Here is a 15,515-nt window from a genome sequence, read left to right as displayed (position 1 = left end):
TGGGGAACAGTATGTGCGTTTACCTGAGTTCAGCAAACAGACATTAGTGGATAGAATAAAATCCTCGATGAGCTGCCCTCTAGCGTCACATTAAGTAGTGGACAATAATGTTAAATACAGCTTAAAGATGTAACAAGCTTTACAATAGCCACTGCGGTTTAAATGTGTCGTAAATGCTTACCAACCAAGCAGTCCTTGTCATCAATGAGAACTTGCATGATGCCTGTGTAGGCATCAAGGCAGCCTTGCCAGAGCTCGTTCTGGAATTCTTCTGTCATTTTGTCAGACTGCACAGAGCAGAAAGTAAATAATAGGCTGCACAGGAAAGCACCAATCAAACTGTCCAAGCTTCGGTGCGATAAAAATATAAGAGTATGCAAGGAGGAGGAGGGGGGGGGGGGGGGGGGGGGGGGAGAGATACTTAAAAGTGAGAAAACTCACCATTGCAGCACAAGGTGAAGAAATTTCAGACAATTGATGAAGTACACTGTGGATGTGCTTTGTGAACCTGGGTCCGACAGCTATTGCAACATCTCCGAAGAGCGACAGAATTTGGGGCTTTAATGATTGGTGCAAGGTGCTACTCTGAAAAAATGCAAAGCATATCAAACATTCAGTTTCCATATAAAATGCATGCAGTAATTCTTTTGCTTCAGCTTTATAAAGTTGGCTCGGAGGAAAAAAATGTTCACAATCGTTAAAGCATCATGAAAATCAAGTGACCAACAAATGGTCACTGAAATTAATATTTTCACATACAAAAAAAATGAACGATAACACTCACACTTAACTTTTCCAGCAGTACAGCCATAATATCATCGCAGTATGGCAGCACCTGAGATCTCAAGGCTCTGCAGATGTTCCCTATCAGGCATAGAGCTGCTGAGAGGACCTATGAAAAAGTATTCAAAGGTTGTGCCCATTCTAAAAAATAATAAGGTTTCAGCATGTTACCTGGTATTCAGCGTGGCTTTTGAGGCTGCTGGCCAGGATAGGCCCAAGGGCAAATAGGTACCTTGCAGACTTATCATCTAGAACTGCAAAATCAGAGAAAAAAAACAAAAGATACTGCATAAATAAGACTAAGTGCAATGCACCCTAAGCTATTGCAGTCAAATTCTGCAAAGTCAATACTGAGATGCTTTGCTTAAGAGTGAAATTTAGACTTGACTAGCTGAATTTTACGAACAAAAAATATCTTTACACCGTCATGTGTAGTTGCATAGGTGGACTCATGGAGCAATCAACATACAAATCGCTTTCCCGGTCATCATATACAATCCCCCCATCATACAATCCCCCATATGTCTGGAAAACAACCGTGGCATTTCACAGAGTGCTGGGTTTGAAAATCGGACACAAGGTTTAGGCATGTGATGAGTGGAGGCCAAATTTTTCCCTGGCGTTGAAAAGAGAAGGAAGAATTTCACACAGAAGTTGCACAAGACTTGCTGGAATACATCTATGAATGAAAACATAGTGCAGCTATTGTAAGTCACGTACCAATTCCCATCAGAAAAAGGCACAACAAAGTCTGGGCAAGGTGAGGGCTTATGTTGATATTTTTAATCTTAGTGTTGCCCACTTTTTGTATATATATTAAATCCGACAAACCAATGAACAGGGGAAACTATTCTGCAGTTCACAGTTTCATGGGATGCCATAAGGAGCAAACAATATGAGCTGTAAAAATTCAATAGTTGGCAATTGTGCAATGACTATGGCCCTGCCTATTTATCATGTTTGGTGTAATGCTCTCTGTAAAGCATGGCAGCATGTAGGTGTGCCAGACCCCAACAGTTATATTTCTTCATGCACCCGTTACTATTCTGGAAGATGAAGTTTCATGTGACTGGCACAAAATGTCACGTTATCGAACAGATGAAGGAAAACATGTGGCACATTTATGATGACCATCTTTAAAAAGGAATGCGTAGTATGCTTTGGAAAATGGCTGAAACTCTAGGTTAGGTGTGCGAGGTCTCAAAAGAGTGCACTTTGAAGGGGTGAGAGGCATCACTGTTCCAAGTTGCCAACTTTTCATAAGAGAATAGCGATAGAAATACTACATTCAAGACATAGCAGACCTCATATGTAAGAATTGCAGCTTATAAACACACATTTAGGACAGTTTCTGGAATGAGGTCCTGAGGGCATCCTTTTCACAAGTTCCCTAACTGTAGGCCGGGAAAGCTGCTTCTGGCATATACCTATCAGCCCATCTGTCAAAGCCTTTTGGATTGCTGGGATGTCTTGATACAGCTTTTCTATGAAGTGAATTTTGACACAGACAAACAAAGAAACTGTATGGCCATAAATGTGATGAGTAGTACGGCCGGTTGATAAGTGAGAAGTATGAGGGATATTAGAGAGAAGGAATGTGATGTGCAGCAAGATCTGTTGTGCAACAATATGAGACCTGCAGTATCATGCAAAAGCAACCATTGTTCAGATGCCCACTACTCGGAACGGCGGCACCAGATTTCTGACACAAAAAATTCATTACCTCAGTGTAAAAGGCACAGTTCATTGTCTGTCATAGAGAAAGAAATTAGTGGTGCACCATACTTCTTGCATCAATAAATGCAGGCAATTAATATTTTGTTCTTGACACTATCTACTTTACTTTCTCCAAGGCTGGGAAGTGAAGACATCTTCCAGTACACTGCCTTTCTGTCCAAGGGTCATAATTATAGCACCAACTTTCATCTTCATCAGTAATGCTGAACAACGATGTGGCACCAAATTAGGCGAAAAGGCTATATGCATAAGGCGGAAATGGCATTTACAAATATCTCCATTCAGGACCACTACATTTCTCTACAAGATGCACAGTATGAAAATGTAATTGCAAGGTTTATCATTCAATAATGGGTCGACCTTGCGAAGAGAGCACCTTTGACAAGAGTGGAGACAGTGACAACCACTTCCTTCTTCAGGCTGCCCGTGTCACCAACTGTAGAACTGAACATCTGCAGTAAAGTAGCCATCACAGCATCAGAAATAATAGGCACATCTTCTGGATTCATCTCTTTCAGCCCTTGCTGCAGTGTGAAGCACAGCAGTGATTGGAGTTCAGTGAACTCAGTCTCGTTGAAAGTCCCCTGAGCCAGGAGGTGTTGCAAGCACTGCAGCCGCTGAAGCCACTCATAGCAGTCAGTTGGCTTTTTGCAGCAGCGGCCCAAATTCTTTCTCTTTCTCTTCGCCAGCTCCATCAGCAGCCAAGTGCTGGTCTCGAAATGTTTGATCAGACCTGTGCTTCCTGCAAACAGTATATACAATGTGTATATTCCTCCACAACTTCTATTACTGCAAAAACTATCAGCTAATAAATGTCACTACAGGAACTGTTTCAATGAGGGACACCTCTGTGCGTTATTCCTAGAGTGCGTGGCATGACATTGCTTAAAAATCGAATGATGAATGTAAACTTCACAGTAACCTTTGCATAGAAACATGAATTCAATTATGGAACAACAGCTCATTAGCATCCACCTGAGCACAGCCATATGGCTACAAAGGAAAGTAACACGGCTTTCTCAGAAACATTGAATTATGACAGCTGCTCACTGGTTGGAACAAGAGGCTGTGTTTTGTTCATAGGCAATTTCTGTGCCTTGATTTCAGCCTGACAGAATGTCTTTACAGATTTAAGAGAGACCTTAAGTACTTTGGAAATTGAAGGAAAGAGGCAACACAGCATGAAAAGGAACACAGCACGAGCATAAGCACATCAGTATAGCATGTGACACTGCAAGAAGTAAAATTCAGCGAACAAGTGTCACTGAACATTCCATAAAGTGTATGTGGTGAGTGAACATCAGCTCAACACAAAATATTAAATATAACTGAATCAGCGCATATCTATATTTCTGAATGCCAATTTTTGCATAAAAAGCTACATGCTGTCAGCGAAGAATGCCCCAGACATCAATTTTTATATATAAAGCAGCTTGCTCTAGTGATGCCACAATATTAATGCAGAAACTTTACAAGCTTGAAACAAAATGCCACATATAAAAGTATTAGGGGGCTGATCAGTAAGTCCCTGCAGAATGCATGAACTTTAAACGTTGGCTTATATGCAGGCTGCTGCGACAATAGTGAGGTTCTGAATATCCATTTAGTTGGCTGGTTCTGTAAGGCTTCAGCTGGTTGTGCAAGCCTAGACCTGCACCCATGTGATGAACCCCATGTGATGAACTTTGCTACTTGAATACAGTAGAAAAAAAAAAAACCATGGGTGCATACATGCTGGAAATAAATGCAGTATGCACTGCAGCAGGCTTACAGCATTGTGACCACTGCACTACTTCCTAGATTGCTGGCACAAACTGCTCCCATGATATACACTCAATAGTGCAATGTTATGCCTTTCCCAGCACAATTGTGAACTGCTTCATAAGCGGTAATTTCTGGTAATAGACAATGGTACTAGTTTTATCATTTATATTATTCTATGGTTTTTGTTTTCAGTTGTTCTGTATGCTATTAGGTATGTAATCATTTTTCATTCAAATAAGTGTTTGCATTTTTTCTCATATCTCACTCACGGCTCTTTACTGATGCCAACAACTTTAAAATTTTTGCATTTGCTGACTGTATATCCTTTTTTACAATTGTTCTTACAGGAGGTTCCGTCCACAGTCTCTGACTTTGGGACCTCCTCCTGTATTCCATTGTTTTTCTAATCTTTTACCCTAAACATGCAATAAACAAACCTTGAAAAACAAAGGGGGGGTGGAGACACCAAATTTGTGGTTTGCACCTTCTTTGTTTCAAAACGTTTCTTATTGCTCCAGAAAGCATGATACATGCTCGAAGCTTCGTATATTCACTGTGAATAATTTAATATTACATTCATAAGCAAATGATTCTCGGTTTCGGTTTCCAGGTGCCAAGTTGGACAATAACGTCACAGTCTAGGAAGAGTGACAAATCTGCCTGGTCACGTGGGCCCACAAAGCTGCGGCGCACCCACATCGTCTGCTTTTGCACACTCGTGCTGTACCTGTGGACACAAAGAAATGGCTAGCTCCAGCAGCTCAACATTTACTACTCCAATGAGGACATTGAGCGTGGGCGAAGGGCTCACGGCTGTGCAAAGGCTGTGCTTGCTCATCGTACCTCACTTTAATATGGTATGACATGACTAGAACTTTGGTTACTCTTCCACCACAGTGACGTCAGTATCAATAGCGCTAGCAATGGGTCTCGATCGCGAGAATGAGCATTTAGCCATACCTTGGAACGGAATTAAAATATTCTCTAAAGGTTTGTTGTTGTGTCCAACACCTGGCTGTGAATGCCCTTGCAGACAGAGGAAGCCCATAACACGCTTTTTATGGCATCGAAATTTGGTGTTTCATCCCCTTTAAACTGCTTTCAACAGTAGCTCCACAAAAAAAATGTTACTGAAAAAAAAATGAACAAGCTTGCTTTGTTCTTGCTGTTTGTAGTTGCTACAGGCAAGTAATGTAACATTAATACAAGTCATCAGGAAATCAAGTTCCTCTTTTGAAGTAGTGCCTTTAGCACAAAGCACAGTTACAGCTGTTCAGACAACACAACCCTTTTGAATTATTAATGGAGCGCTCTCAGAAACTCATCAGGCAATAAATGATGACATGATATTATATACAGATATGTTTTCAGACATATCTCGCATACACAAAGTGGAACCCCAATGAAAAACAGCTAGCTGGCCAGTTTTCATGGTTTACAAACCCATTCCGAGCCAGTAACAGTTGGTTTGTACTGTAGCTGGTTGATAAATAGGCAAACTAGACGGAAATAAGCTAATTATCCAGGTGATGATTCTCACTTCATATGGACTGCAAATCAAGTGCAGGAACATGTTGGTTTTGTGGCACGTTCACCCTAAATGCCACTGCAAGTGGGTCCGATTTCTGTTAGTGCAAGAACGCTTTCTCTAAATGTTCTGCACAGCAAATGTGGGCAGGCATGAATATTACATACAGCATTTGAAGGTTCATTGGAGTTGTTCAATAAAATACTTATTGGTCCGATGCTTCCAAAATAAAAGATTCCCAGGTGGTTGAAATTATTCTGGCGCTCTCCACTATGGCACCTCTTTCTTTCTTCTCTCAGTCCCTCCTTTATCCCTTCATTTATGGTGCAGCAGCGCTGAGATGTGAGACATATACTGCGTCATTTCCCAACAACCATTTCAATTTCATTTTTTACATTTTGTGCCACCTGTCGGCTAAAAAGCAAAATGTTTGCCAACCTTTCTGCCTCTTTTGGAAGGCACTTCTCTTCGATGATCGCAGCACTAAAAAAATTTTATTCCAAAGGACTTCTAGCCGCACTGCCGGGATTTCAGTAGAATGTCTATGTGAAGCCTGAGTAGCAAGCATAACTAGCTTACTGGGGCAGTGGACACCTCAATCACACTTGATCAAGGGGGCGGTGAAAAAATGAAAATTGGTTTTTGGGAAAAGGAAATAGCACAGTACCTGTCACATATGGGGGGGGGGGGTGAGGCATAATGGACAATTTATGCAAAAAATTGGTTTTTGAGGAGAGGAAATGATGCAGGAACAGTCTCATATCTGGGTGAACAGCCTGCCTAAGAGAAGGGATAAAGGAGCAAGTGAAAGAAGAAAGGAAGAGCTGCTGTAGTGGGGGGCTCCCGAATAATTTCGACCACCATTATTCCACCACCTGGGGACCTTTAACGTGCACTGACATTGCCCAGCACACCAGCGCCTACCTGTGCTGTGCTGTTAAGGGCAAAAATAATAATTGGTTTTTGGGGAAAGGAAACGGCGCCGTAGTATGTCTCATATATCGTGGGACACCTGAACCGCGCCATAAGGGGAGGGATAAAGGAGGGAGCGAAAGAAGAAAGAGGTGCCATAGTGGAGGGCTCCAGAATAATTCCGACCATCTGGGGATATTAACATACACTGACATCGCACAGCACACGGGCGCCTTAGCGTACTGCCTCCATAAAAACGCAGCCGCCGCCGAGGTCGTGTTCGAACCCGGGTACAGTAGCCGAGCGCGCTAACCACTGAGTCACCGCGGCGGGTAGAAGAAAATTGGTTTTTGCGGAAAGGACATTGCGCAGTATCTGTCTCATATCTGCGGACACCTGAAGCACGCTCTAAGGAAGGTATAAAGGAGGGAGTGAAAGAAAAGAAGGAAGAGGTGCCGTACCGGTGGGCTCCGGAATAATTTCGACCCCCCAAGGGATCTTTAAAGGCCGATTCACACGACGGACCGTTCGCCCGCGCATCACGTGTTTGTGCGGCGACATCGCACAGCACACGGGCGCCGGAGCGTTTTGCCTCCATCGAAACGCAGACGCCGCGGTCGGGTTCGAACCTGGGAACTCCGGATCAGTAGCCAAGCGTGCCCTAACGTTACACTGAGCCACCACGGCGGGTAATCGTCCATCTACAAATTGAGGCATTTTGGAAATTGCGCAGTATCTGTCTCATATATCGTTGGACACCTGAACCGCGCCATAAGGGGAGGGATAAAAGAGGGAGTGAAGAGGTGCCGTAATGGAGGTCTCTGGATAATTTCGACCACCTGGGAATCTTTAACGTGCACTAACATCGCACAGCACACGGGCGCCTATTGAGCTTTGCCTCCTCCATCGAAACGCGGTTCAAACCCGGGTACTCCGGCTCAGTAGACGAACGCCTTAACCACTGAGCCATCGCGCCTTTTCTTGTATGAAAACTGGTTGTTGGGGAAGGAAATGGCGCAGTATCTGCCGCATCTCGGCGGACATCTAAACCGCGCCGTAAGAACCATGGAAGGTTTAGGCGCGGTTAATTTTAAGGAAAGGCGCATAATTGGCTCCCTGCGTCGGTCGACACCTCAATCGCCTTCGAAGTAGGTGGCGTAGTTGTCCAATGCTAAACCGCCAAACGCATCTCAGTGACTGTAATAGCATGTTGCGATTCATTGTACTCAAACCACGGCAGTGCCACGTCACCAAACTAAATATATTGGTCAACACCCGCGAAGACACTGCCACCACTCTGAAATCTGGGCGCAGGCGAGCGCGGTACAGTTGTACACCATTGGAGGCAAGAATGTGTAGCTTGATGACAAGGTGAAAAAAAAAAATGCACCGAAATGCGATTTCTATGACCAAGCTGTAACAGCACGAAATAACAGAACAGAAAAGAAGCCTGAGAAAAAGCGTATAATAAAGGAAAAGGAAAACATTTACCGCTTGCTCCTGGAGCCGAAGCCTTGATAAGTAACGTGTGAACAGCCGCTGCAGTGCCGACGTCCGCTGTTCGTTGTGGCCTGCGCCCGACTCTAAGCACACTGGAACGCCAGCTCACATCGCTCGCGCGCAAGTGGCGTCAACAAAACGAAAGAGGATCGAGTCGACTCGCAACCACGAGGGAATTTTTGTCGTGTGCAGAGTAAGCCCCAATCATCCAGCCACCCACCCACCCACCAATGTTACTGCTTCCACACACACTTAATAAACCGAAAAAATAAATCGATGCATTCTGCAATATGTGCACATTTCGGTGATAAATGACGACGTTTACGCTTGTGGCGTGACGCCCGAAATCAGCAGTAGCTCACACGCACGTGCGTGGACGGGCCTTAAGCTGCGCGCAGTTTGCGCTGCACGTCCACACGGATTCGCGCAAACGTTTTGCGCGTGCGAAGTGCAGCGTTATCCAACGGTGTAGCGACGTTTCCTGCCATGGCGAGAATGACGCAAGCCCTGTGGCAACTGTGGAGTCATTCTCACTTGGTGCGACACTAACGCGCTCAAGTGGCCGTTCCACGAGGCATCACACTGCACACGCGCCTCCACGCAAGATCCAACAGCTGTCGCTGTAAATTGTGCCTTCAGCGTTAGTTCAATAAGCTTGCCATTCTTGCAACATAGCATTTCTTGACTAAATTGAAAATAATAGTGAATTCTCAAAAGTTATTTCATTGTGAAATGCTTGGCTAGCAGGCACCGGCCTGGTACTCAAGGTCCACGCAGTATGAAACAGAGGAACGCTATTCAGTGTAGCTGCATCATAAAAGACTGGTGGAAGCATACGATAACATGGAAGACTGCTGCCAGTAACGGAGGTTACTCAGGAAGACGGTCCAGTCCGACTCTGGAAACGGCTAGCCCGCAGACGCATTCGCCATTCCTGCAGATGGGAGTGTTTCCATTCCCACGGCCAATTTGCAGCCTGGCCCTTAAGAATTTCTTGCCTACTCTCTCCGCCCACAAGTGCTTCTAAAAAAACCGTGAAACACATCACACTGCTCAATACCAGCCAGCACATAATCGCAACACAACCTCTATGAAAACACAGACCTTGCTCCACACACAATTTCACTGCTGCCATGAAAATGCTAATGCAGGTGCTGCTGCAGAGACGGGCAGTGGGAACCATTGTGCACAGGTGGCATTCTCGGAACACAACCACCAATTGTAAAGTGCCCTTTAAACTTTCCCGTGCGACCCGCTCAACACACCACTCAAATGTCTGGGTGCACATCGACGCAGTGAAGAAATGCATATTTTTGTTAGTTTCAGCGTTTGGAAAACTTTTGCTGGCACATGTACACAGCAACTGCATGGGCCCAAAATGTGCTACTGCCACTGGGAATTTTTCGAAAACCACCAGCTCAAATCTCTTATAGAGCAGGCTCCATTTTGAGTTACTACCGTGTAGCTTCCTACAGTTCAAGCCTTTGCAATGTAGAAGCAGCCTCAGTTGCAAGCATTTCAGCACAATCGTAGCACTCGCCTAACGGGCTTGAATGTTGGGTGTTATCAAAAAGGTTTGAAATTTGAGGATGGCTCAGCCAACTACTAAAAGGATTACATCGACGAAAAATGAGCATCTCTGAATGCTGGAAAAAAATCCCTCAGTTATTGATGGTCGAGCTCAAATCAAGAGGAAATGCACTTGGGCAAAAAAAGTAATGCGGAGAACTGCTGGGATAAGGTGGACAAGACTTGTCATCCCGAGTTCATTAGAGATCAATGGCAAATAAACTAAATTGAAAGGTTTAACACCCCAAAGTGACAAATGGGCTATGAGGGATGCTGGAGTGGAGGGCTCCAGATTAATTTAGACCACCTGGGGTTCTTTGTGATGTGCACCAACATCACACAGCACACATGAGCTTTTTTTCTTTCACCTCCATCAAAATATGGCTGCCACTGCTGGGTACGAGCCTAGGACCTTAGGTTCAGCAGCCAAAGTTGACGCCACAGCAGCAGCAGGTATCAATTTTGGTGTACATAATTTGGCGATAAAGCATTTGAACACCTTGAAAATGACTCAACATCCTTTAACAAGTATGTCCACTACCCAAACATATTTCAAAAGGCAGGAACCAGTAACAGGGTACTTACTTAGAAACGAGGACAGTGAAGTGACCAGCGTTTTGTACACACAAAACCTGAATAACTGTACTGCTGCGGCAGTGCCCAACAGCAAGGAAATACACGTGACAAGTCATAATAAACGATACTGACTCCATCCTTTCTTTTTTATTTCTTCCAAGAAGGGAGGTTGGAATGGCAAGGGCCAGTATGCCAACAGTCGTTCAACCACCCCATATGCACAAGTTTCCTGGGGGCCAAAAACTCCTCTCGCAAACAAGCAATGCAGCCTTCTGTTTTTTTTTCTCCTCTCTTCAATACAAACTCTGTACAAATAAAAATAGAACTAATTGCCCAAGCGCACAGGGAAAAGGGACAAGCAGAAGGGGCATTTAAAGAGTGCTGGAAAAAGAGGCAAATAAAATACACAGAATTGCAAGCTGTTAAGACAACTAAGAACAGGGCAGGACACACGAAACTATTCAAAGCAGGCCAGGACATGAATTGTACTTTCTGTACGCACAATGAATTCAAACAAAAACATGCAACTAAAATAATGCTCTGCACCCGACATCTTTTTTACGCTCCAATTATCACTTCATGTTGAGTGCACCGCTGCATTTCTTTGAAAAGTAGCTAATTAGTGACCAGGATGCCCCAATTACACCTCCTGCCTTTCGTGTCTCCTTTAAGGCACTTGCCAAATCGATGCATCTTTATATTACTTATCAACTGCATTTTTTCCTCCTCCACATACAAAGAAAGCAAAGCAGCGAGGGACAGTGCACAGGGCATAGAATGAAGAGCAGCAAGTAGAAATAGGGAGGGCAAAAGAAGGAATGTTGCAAGCAACATACATTGAAATGACTTGGCCTGGCACACACATTTCTAGTGCGTGCATACATTTTCAAGCTGCTCAGGTGATTACAGCTGCAACGGCAAGTACCTCGGGTGTTGCCGCCTGCCTGCGGCCGTGAGCATGATTCCGTTTTTTTTTTTTGTCTCTTTGGTGAAGAAATACGGACTAAATTCTCCACCAGGAATAGGAAGAGGCTCCCTATCAGCTGGCGTCTGGTGCACAAAAACACACCAGGGGTGAGAACTAGAGCACGAACTTCGCCTGGTCAGTTGCTTGACACAATCAGGAACTTTTTCAACCTCTGCGTTCACCGGGGGATCGCTCCCCTACTCTTTACGACAGGAATAATACAAGCGCATCTGCAGCAGGTGGTGATAGGAACACAAGGGACATCAATTGTGGTAATACAGGAGAACAATGCCGGTTTGAGCTGTGTCAGAGGACTTCATCAAACAGTATTTGAACGTACAAAGCAAAATTGCATTTCCGAGGGAATCTCACGTGAAGGGCAGTAACAGAAGGGGGGCAACAGAGTGAGTGGGAGGGAGGGGAAGGCAGGGTAGCAGACAAGAGATAGGGGCTGGAAGGGGGCACTCCTCCACGTGTGCTGGGCCGTTGTCCCGGTGCCTCCTTTTTCCCTGGCGCAATCAGCTGGTGGGAGGGGAGGCAGTAACATTGTCCCAGAGCAGCCTCCATGCACAACAACCATGCACTGCACTTGTGTCGCACTTTCAGCCATGGATTGAGACAGAGAGAGAAGAGGAAGGGCCGCCACTCCAAGGGGAGAGACGAGTGCCAGGCGCACCCCCCTGTGGCTCAAAGTGGCATGCCCGGACGTGACGCTCATCTGGAAGAACAGCACAAGGATGACAACCACAGTCAGAAGACTCATAGGGCACCCAACATTTAGCGCACCGTGTGGCTGGGGACAACAGAAAATGATAGAGAAAAAAAAAGGTAGAAAGAAGAGAAAAAGAAAAGAGTATTTTTCTTGTATACTGCTACCGGTCCACACACATAGAACAGTATGTTTAGAGAAGGAGATGGGTGAACTAGCAGCATCACTGGAGGCGACAAAACGTGCGAACCATCATCAAATGCTATTTCAGACTACTTGCCAAGAAAATTTAAAACAGTCAGTGAAGCAATATCAACTGCAGGGATTCAGACATAAGCTACAGCACCAATGTGTTGGCTACACTAAACTGCATAAGGTGCCCATAGCTAGGATTTTTAGCTGGAGCTTGTGGTTGCACAATAAATACATGATGAAAAAAAGAGGGGTGATGCTAGTTTCTCTAAATGCCGAGACTGATTAAACCAGAAATGTACAGAAGTCAGAATCCCTAAATGTTGTGTACATCACCATAGGTGCACGACAATTTTAAAAGCAGTTTTCAATTAATTCTCTTAACAGTTTCATTTATGTCACTGCATCACAATGCAACACTGGCAGACTGCATTGAACATTTTGCAGTCAGTCCTGTCTTCAATTTTCTCCTTTGGGATAGTGATTCACCCATACACGTTTCTCTGGTTCTAAGACTATGTAGGTTATGCACATTCGTGCAAAAAGCGGAAGGCAAACATATAAAAATTCAAATATGAACTGCAAAATATATGCCTAATATGTACAGTATAACCCCGCTGTTACGTTCCCCACTGCTGCGTTTTCCCGGCTGTTACGTCGTTTTCGTCCGGTCCCGGCATAGCTCCCACAGGATCCAATGTATTGAGTACCCCGCTGTTACGTTGTAGCTATGAAAACGTTCCCGCATGATACGTCGCAACCTGGAACCCCGAACCCGGCCGGGCAACGCGCGCCAACCGCCATTTTGACGAGTCTTGGCCAGGCTTGGCTACGGAATTGGCTACAAGACCATGGCCTCCGAGATCACCCCCTTGCACGCGCGTGGGTAATCTCGGAGGCCATAAAAAGCCGCACGCGAGTTGGAGAGATTGCCACTAGATGGCCACTGCCTCGTCAGCCGAAGCGAGTAAAATCCGCGTTAACACGTTTTGGCGGGCTAGTTGGTTAAGCATCTTGAACAAACAGCGCGAACAAAGACGAGCACAAAAGACAAGAAAGCGAACGACACGGCGCCGTGTCGTTCGCTTTCTTGTCTTTTGTGCTCGTCTTTGTTCGCGCTGTTTGTTCAAGATGCTTAACCAACTAGCCCGCCAAAACGTGTTAACGCAACTTATTTCTTGTTCTTCGGGTGTTCCTTCGGGGTATCTTCTTGACCCGCATCGTGTTATCCCCCTTGTGGCTTCAGCAACATGCAATGCACGTTATTTCGGTTTTTGCAACCGGCGTAGGGTCTTTCCTCCAGAGGTGGTGACCTTGTTTGGCTTCATCAGACCGTCCGTTGGTTATGGAAGAAGAATTTGCAGGATTTTGCGCTCCACAGCGCCGTGTCGTTCGCTTTCTTGTCTTTTGTGCTCGTCTTTGTTCGCGCTGTTTGTTCAAGACAAAATCCGCGGGCCCACAGCAATCCAGTCTTTCTTGTTTGTGCGGTTCAACCCATCCGAGCCGTCCGTGTCCTTCCGTCAACAGCTACGCTGCCTACGCCTCGTCAGGCCTCGCTAACCCAGTCTTTCTTGTTTGTGCGGTTCAACCCATCCGAGTCGTCCGTGTCCTCCCGTCAACACCTACGCTGCCTACACCTCGTTGGGCCTCGCTAACACCGCGAGCGATTTGTCGTCCTTTGATAGCGTCGCGCAAGCGCAAGGCGCTTTCCCTCGAGGAAAAGCTGGATGTTCTCAACGCAGTAGACAGGCAGCCAGCGCGGAAAGAGTCAATACTGGACGCTATGCACTGCGTCGCTTCAGCGTGGACTGCAGTGAGCGCGTCAACTGCACAGCACTGCTTCGCACGGTGTGGCTTTCGCATGGATGGCGGAGAGGAAACTGCCACGGAAGCTGAAGAGACGGAAGCAGCCTCTCATTATCAAGAGCTGAGTGAAGCTTTGAATGCGCTGGGTGCCACGGGAGTCACGTATGACGACTACGTCGCTGCGGATGCTGCTGTCGTGACGTCCGAGTGTCAGAGTATCGCTGAGATCGTTGCAGACTCGGTCGCGAGTGAAGCCTCAGACTGTGATGACGACGAGGAGCACGAGCCGCATGATTCCGGGGAGTTGGCGGACCCGAGCTTTGGAGAAGCCGTCGCGGCTCTGGACCTCCTCCGCAGGAACGTCGCACCTCAACGCGAGCAATGCAGCTTTCCAGGCCATCGAGAAAGTGGTGTTTTCCAGCGAGCAGAAAAAACGGCAATCGACCATTCTCGATTTTTTTAAGACCTAAGCTCACTTGATGTCGAAATAAATTGTTTCAAGGCAAAAGTTCTACTGTTTTCATTAATTTTCGGACTTTTCCTCACTGTTGCGTTTTCACGGCTGTTACGTTTTTTTTCCGCGGTCCGGTGAAAAACGCATGAACAGGGTTCCACTGTATACAGTAGAATCTCGTTACAACGAACTTCACGGGACCGCCGAATTTAAATCGTTATTGTGAAATATCGTAGTACTGAAAAACCATTATTTTCATGTCAGTAATGCATCACAAGAACTAAAATTACGTACCCTTGCAGCAGGCTTACGTGTTGGTAAGTAAATATTAAACGATAACGCTGGGCACTGTTTAACTACAATTTATTGCTTGAAGAAGTCTGTTTTCTTCTGGCGAGTAGACGACAAGCGCTGCAGGACGAACGCCTCCACATCCTCGACCTTCCTGTGCACGTCATCGGGGACATCTTTGCAGCGCCCGAGGAATGATCGGGTCTTCCCTAGAAAGACTAGGACATCCGAGCCGGAAACAATCTCTTCCTCTTCGTGCGCTGATCCAGTGTCGGCATCGTCTTTGTCGCTACTACATTCTTCTTGCTCACGCACTTGATTCACGATGTCTTCGGTGGTGACCTCCGCGGATGTAGCCGCCGCTCTGTCGCTATCCACATAATTCGAAAGTCGCTGTCCACGGTAGTTGCCCAGCCTCAGACGTTTTCTTGAGGGAGCCAGCCGCGACTCTCGATGTAGTTTTATGATCTTGTCCCGATCTTTGAGCATCGTTGCCATTGCTGACGGTGTAATGTCAAGCTCCCTGCACAAGTCTGCTTGCTTTTTTCCAGCAGCTGCGACAGAATGTCCACTTTTTCTTTAAGCGAAAACTGGCGTCGCTTCTTTTTAACGCGGGGGCCAGGAGAACTCATTGTCAGCAAAGCTAATGCACAACACAATCACAGCGCCGATAACTTTGCAGATCCTAACGTTCGCTGTCGACGTGGTGACACTGCGCTGAATAGGC

At 45.8% G+C, this 15,515-nt stretch overlaps 2 protein-coding genes across 2 annotated transcripts in view; both read right to left on the bottom strand.

The window, feature by feature from the left end:
- The window catches only part of LOC144125577 (importin subunit beta-like), a 61,851-nt gene extending 53,521 nt beyond the window's left edge, over positions 1–8,330 (bottom strand). The window contains exons 1-6 of the mRNA XM_077659070.1: positions 8,216–8,330; positions 2,897–3,262; positions 955–1,037; positions 785–892; positions 442–585; positions 182–287 (exon numbers count right to left, since the gene is read on the bottom strand). Of these exons, the coding sequence (XP_077515196.1) occupies positions 182–287; positions 442–585; positions 785–892; positions 955–1,037; positions 2,897–3,215 (760 nt within the window). The 5' untranslated portion in view covers positions 3,216–3,262; positions 8,216–8,330. The remainder of the gene's footprint in view (positions 1–181; positions 288–441; positions 586–784; positions 893–954; positions 1,038–2,896; positions 3,263–8,215) is intronic.
- Positions 8,331–10,484: 2,154 nt separating this feature from the next.
- Positions 10,485–15,515, bottom strand: part of Fs(2)Ket (Importin subunit beta Fs(2)Ket) — a 68,598-nt gene continuing 63,567 nt past the window's right edge. The window contains exon 19 of the mRNA XM_077659069.1: positions 10,485–12,054. Coding sequence (XP_077515195.1) covers position 12,054 — 1 coding nt within the window. The 3' untranslated portion in view covers positions 10,485–12,053. The remainder of the gene's footprint in view (positions 12,055–15,515) is intronic.

Source organism: Amblyomma americanum, chromosome 3 (genome assembly GCF_052857255.1).
Source record: "Amblyomma americanum isolate KBUSLIRL-KWMA chromosome 3, ASM5285725v1, whole genome shotgun sequence".
Classification (NCBI taxonomy): Eukaryota; Metazoa; Arthropoda; class Arachnida; order Ixodida; family Ixodidae; genus Amblyomma; species Amblyomma americanum.
Note: the sequence above shows the minus strand (reverse complement) of the source record. Positions and strands in the feature narration are given on the sequence as shown.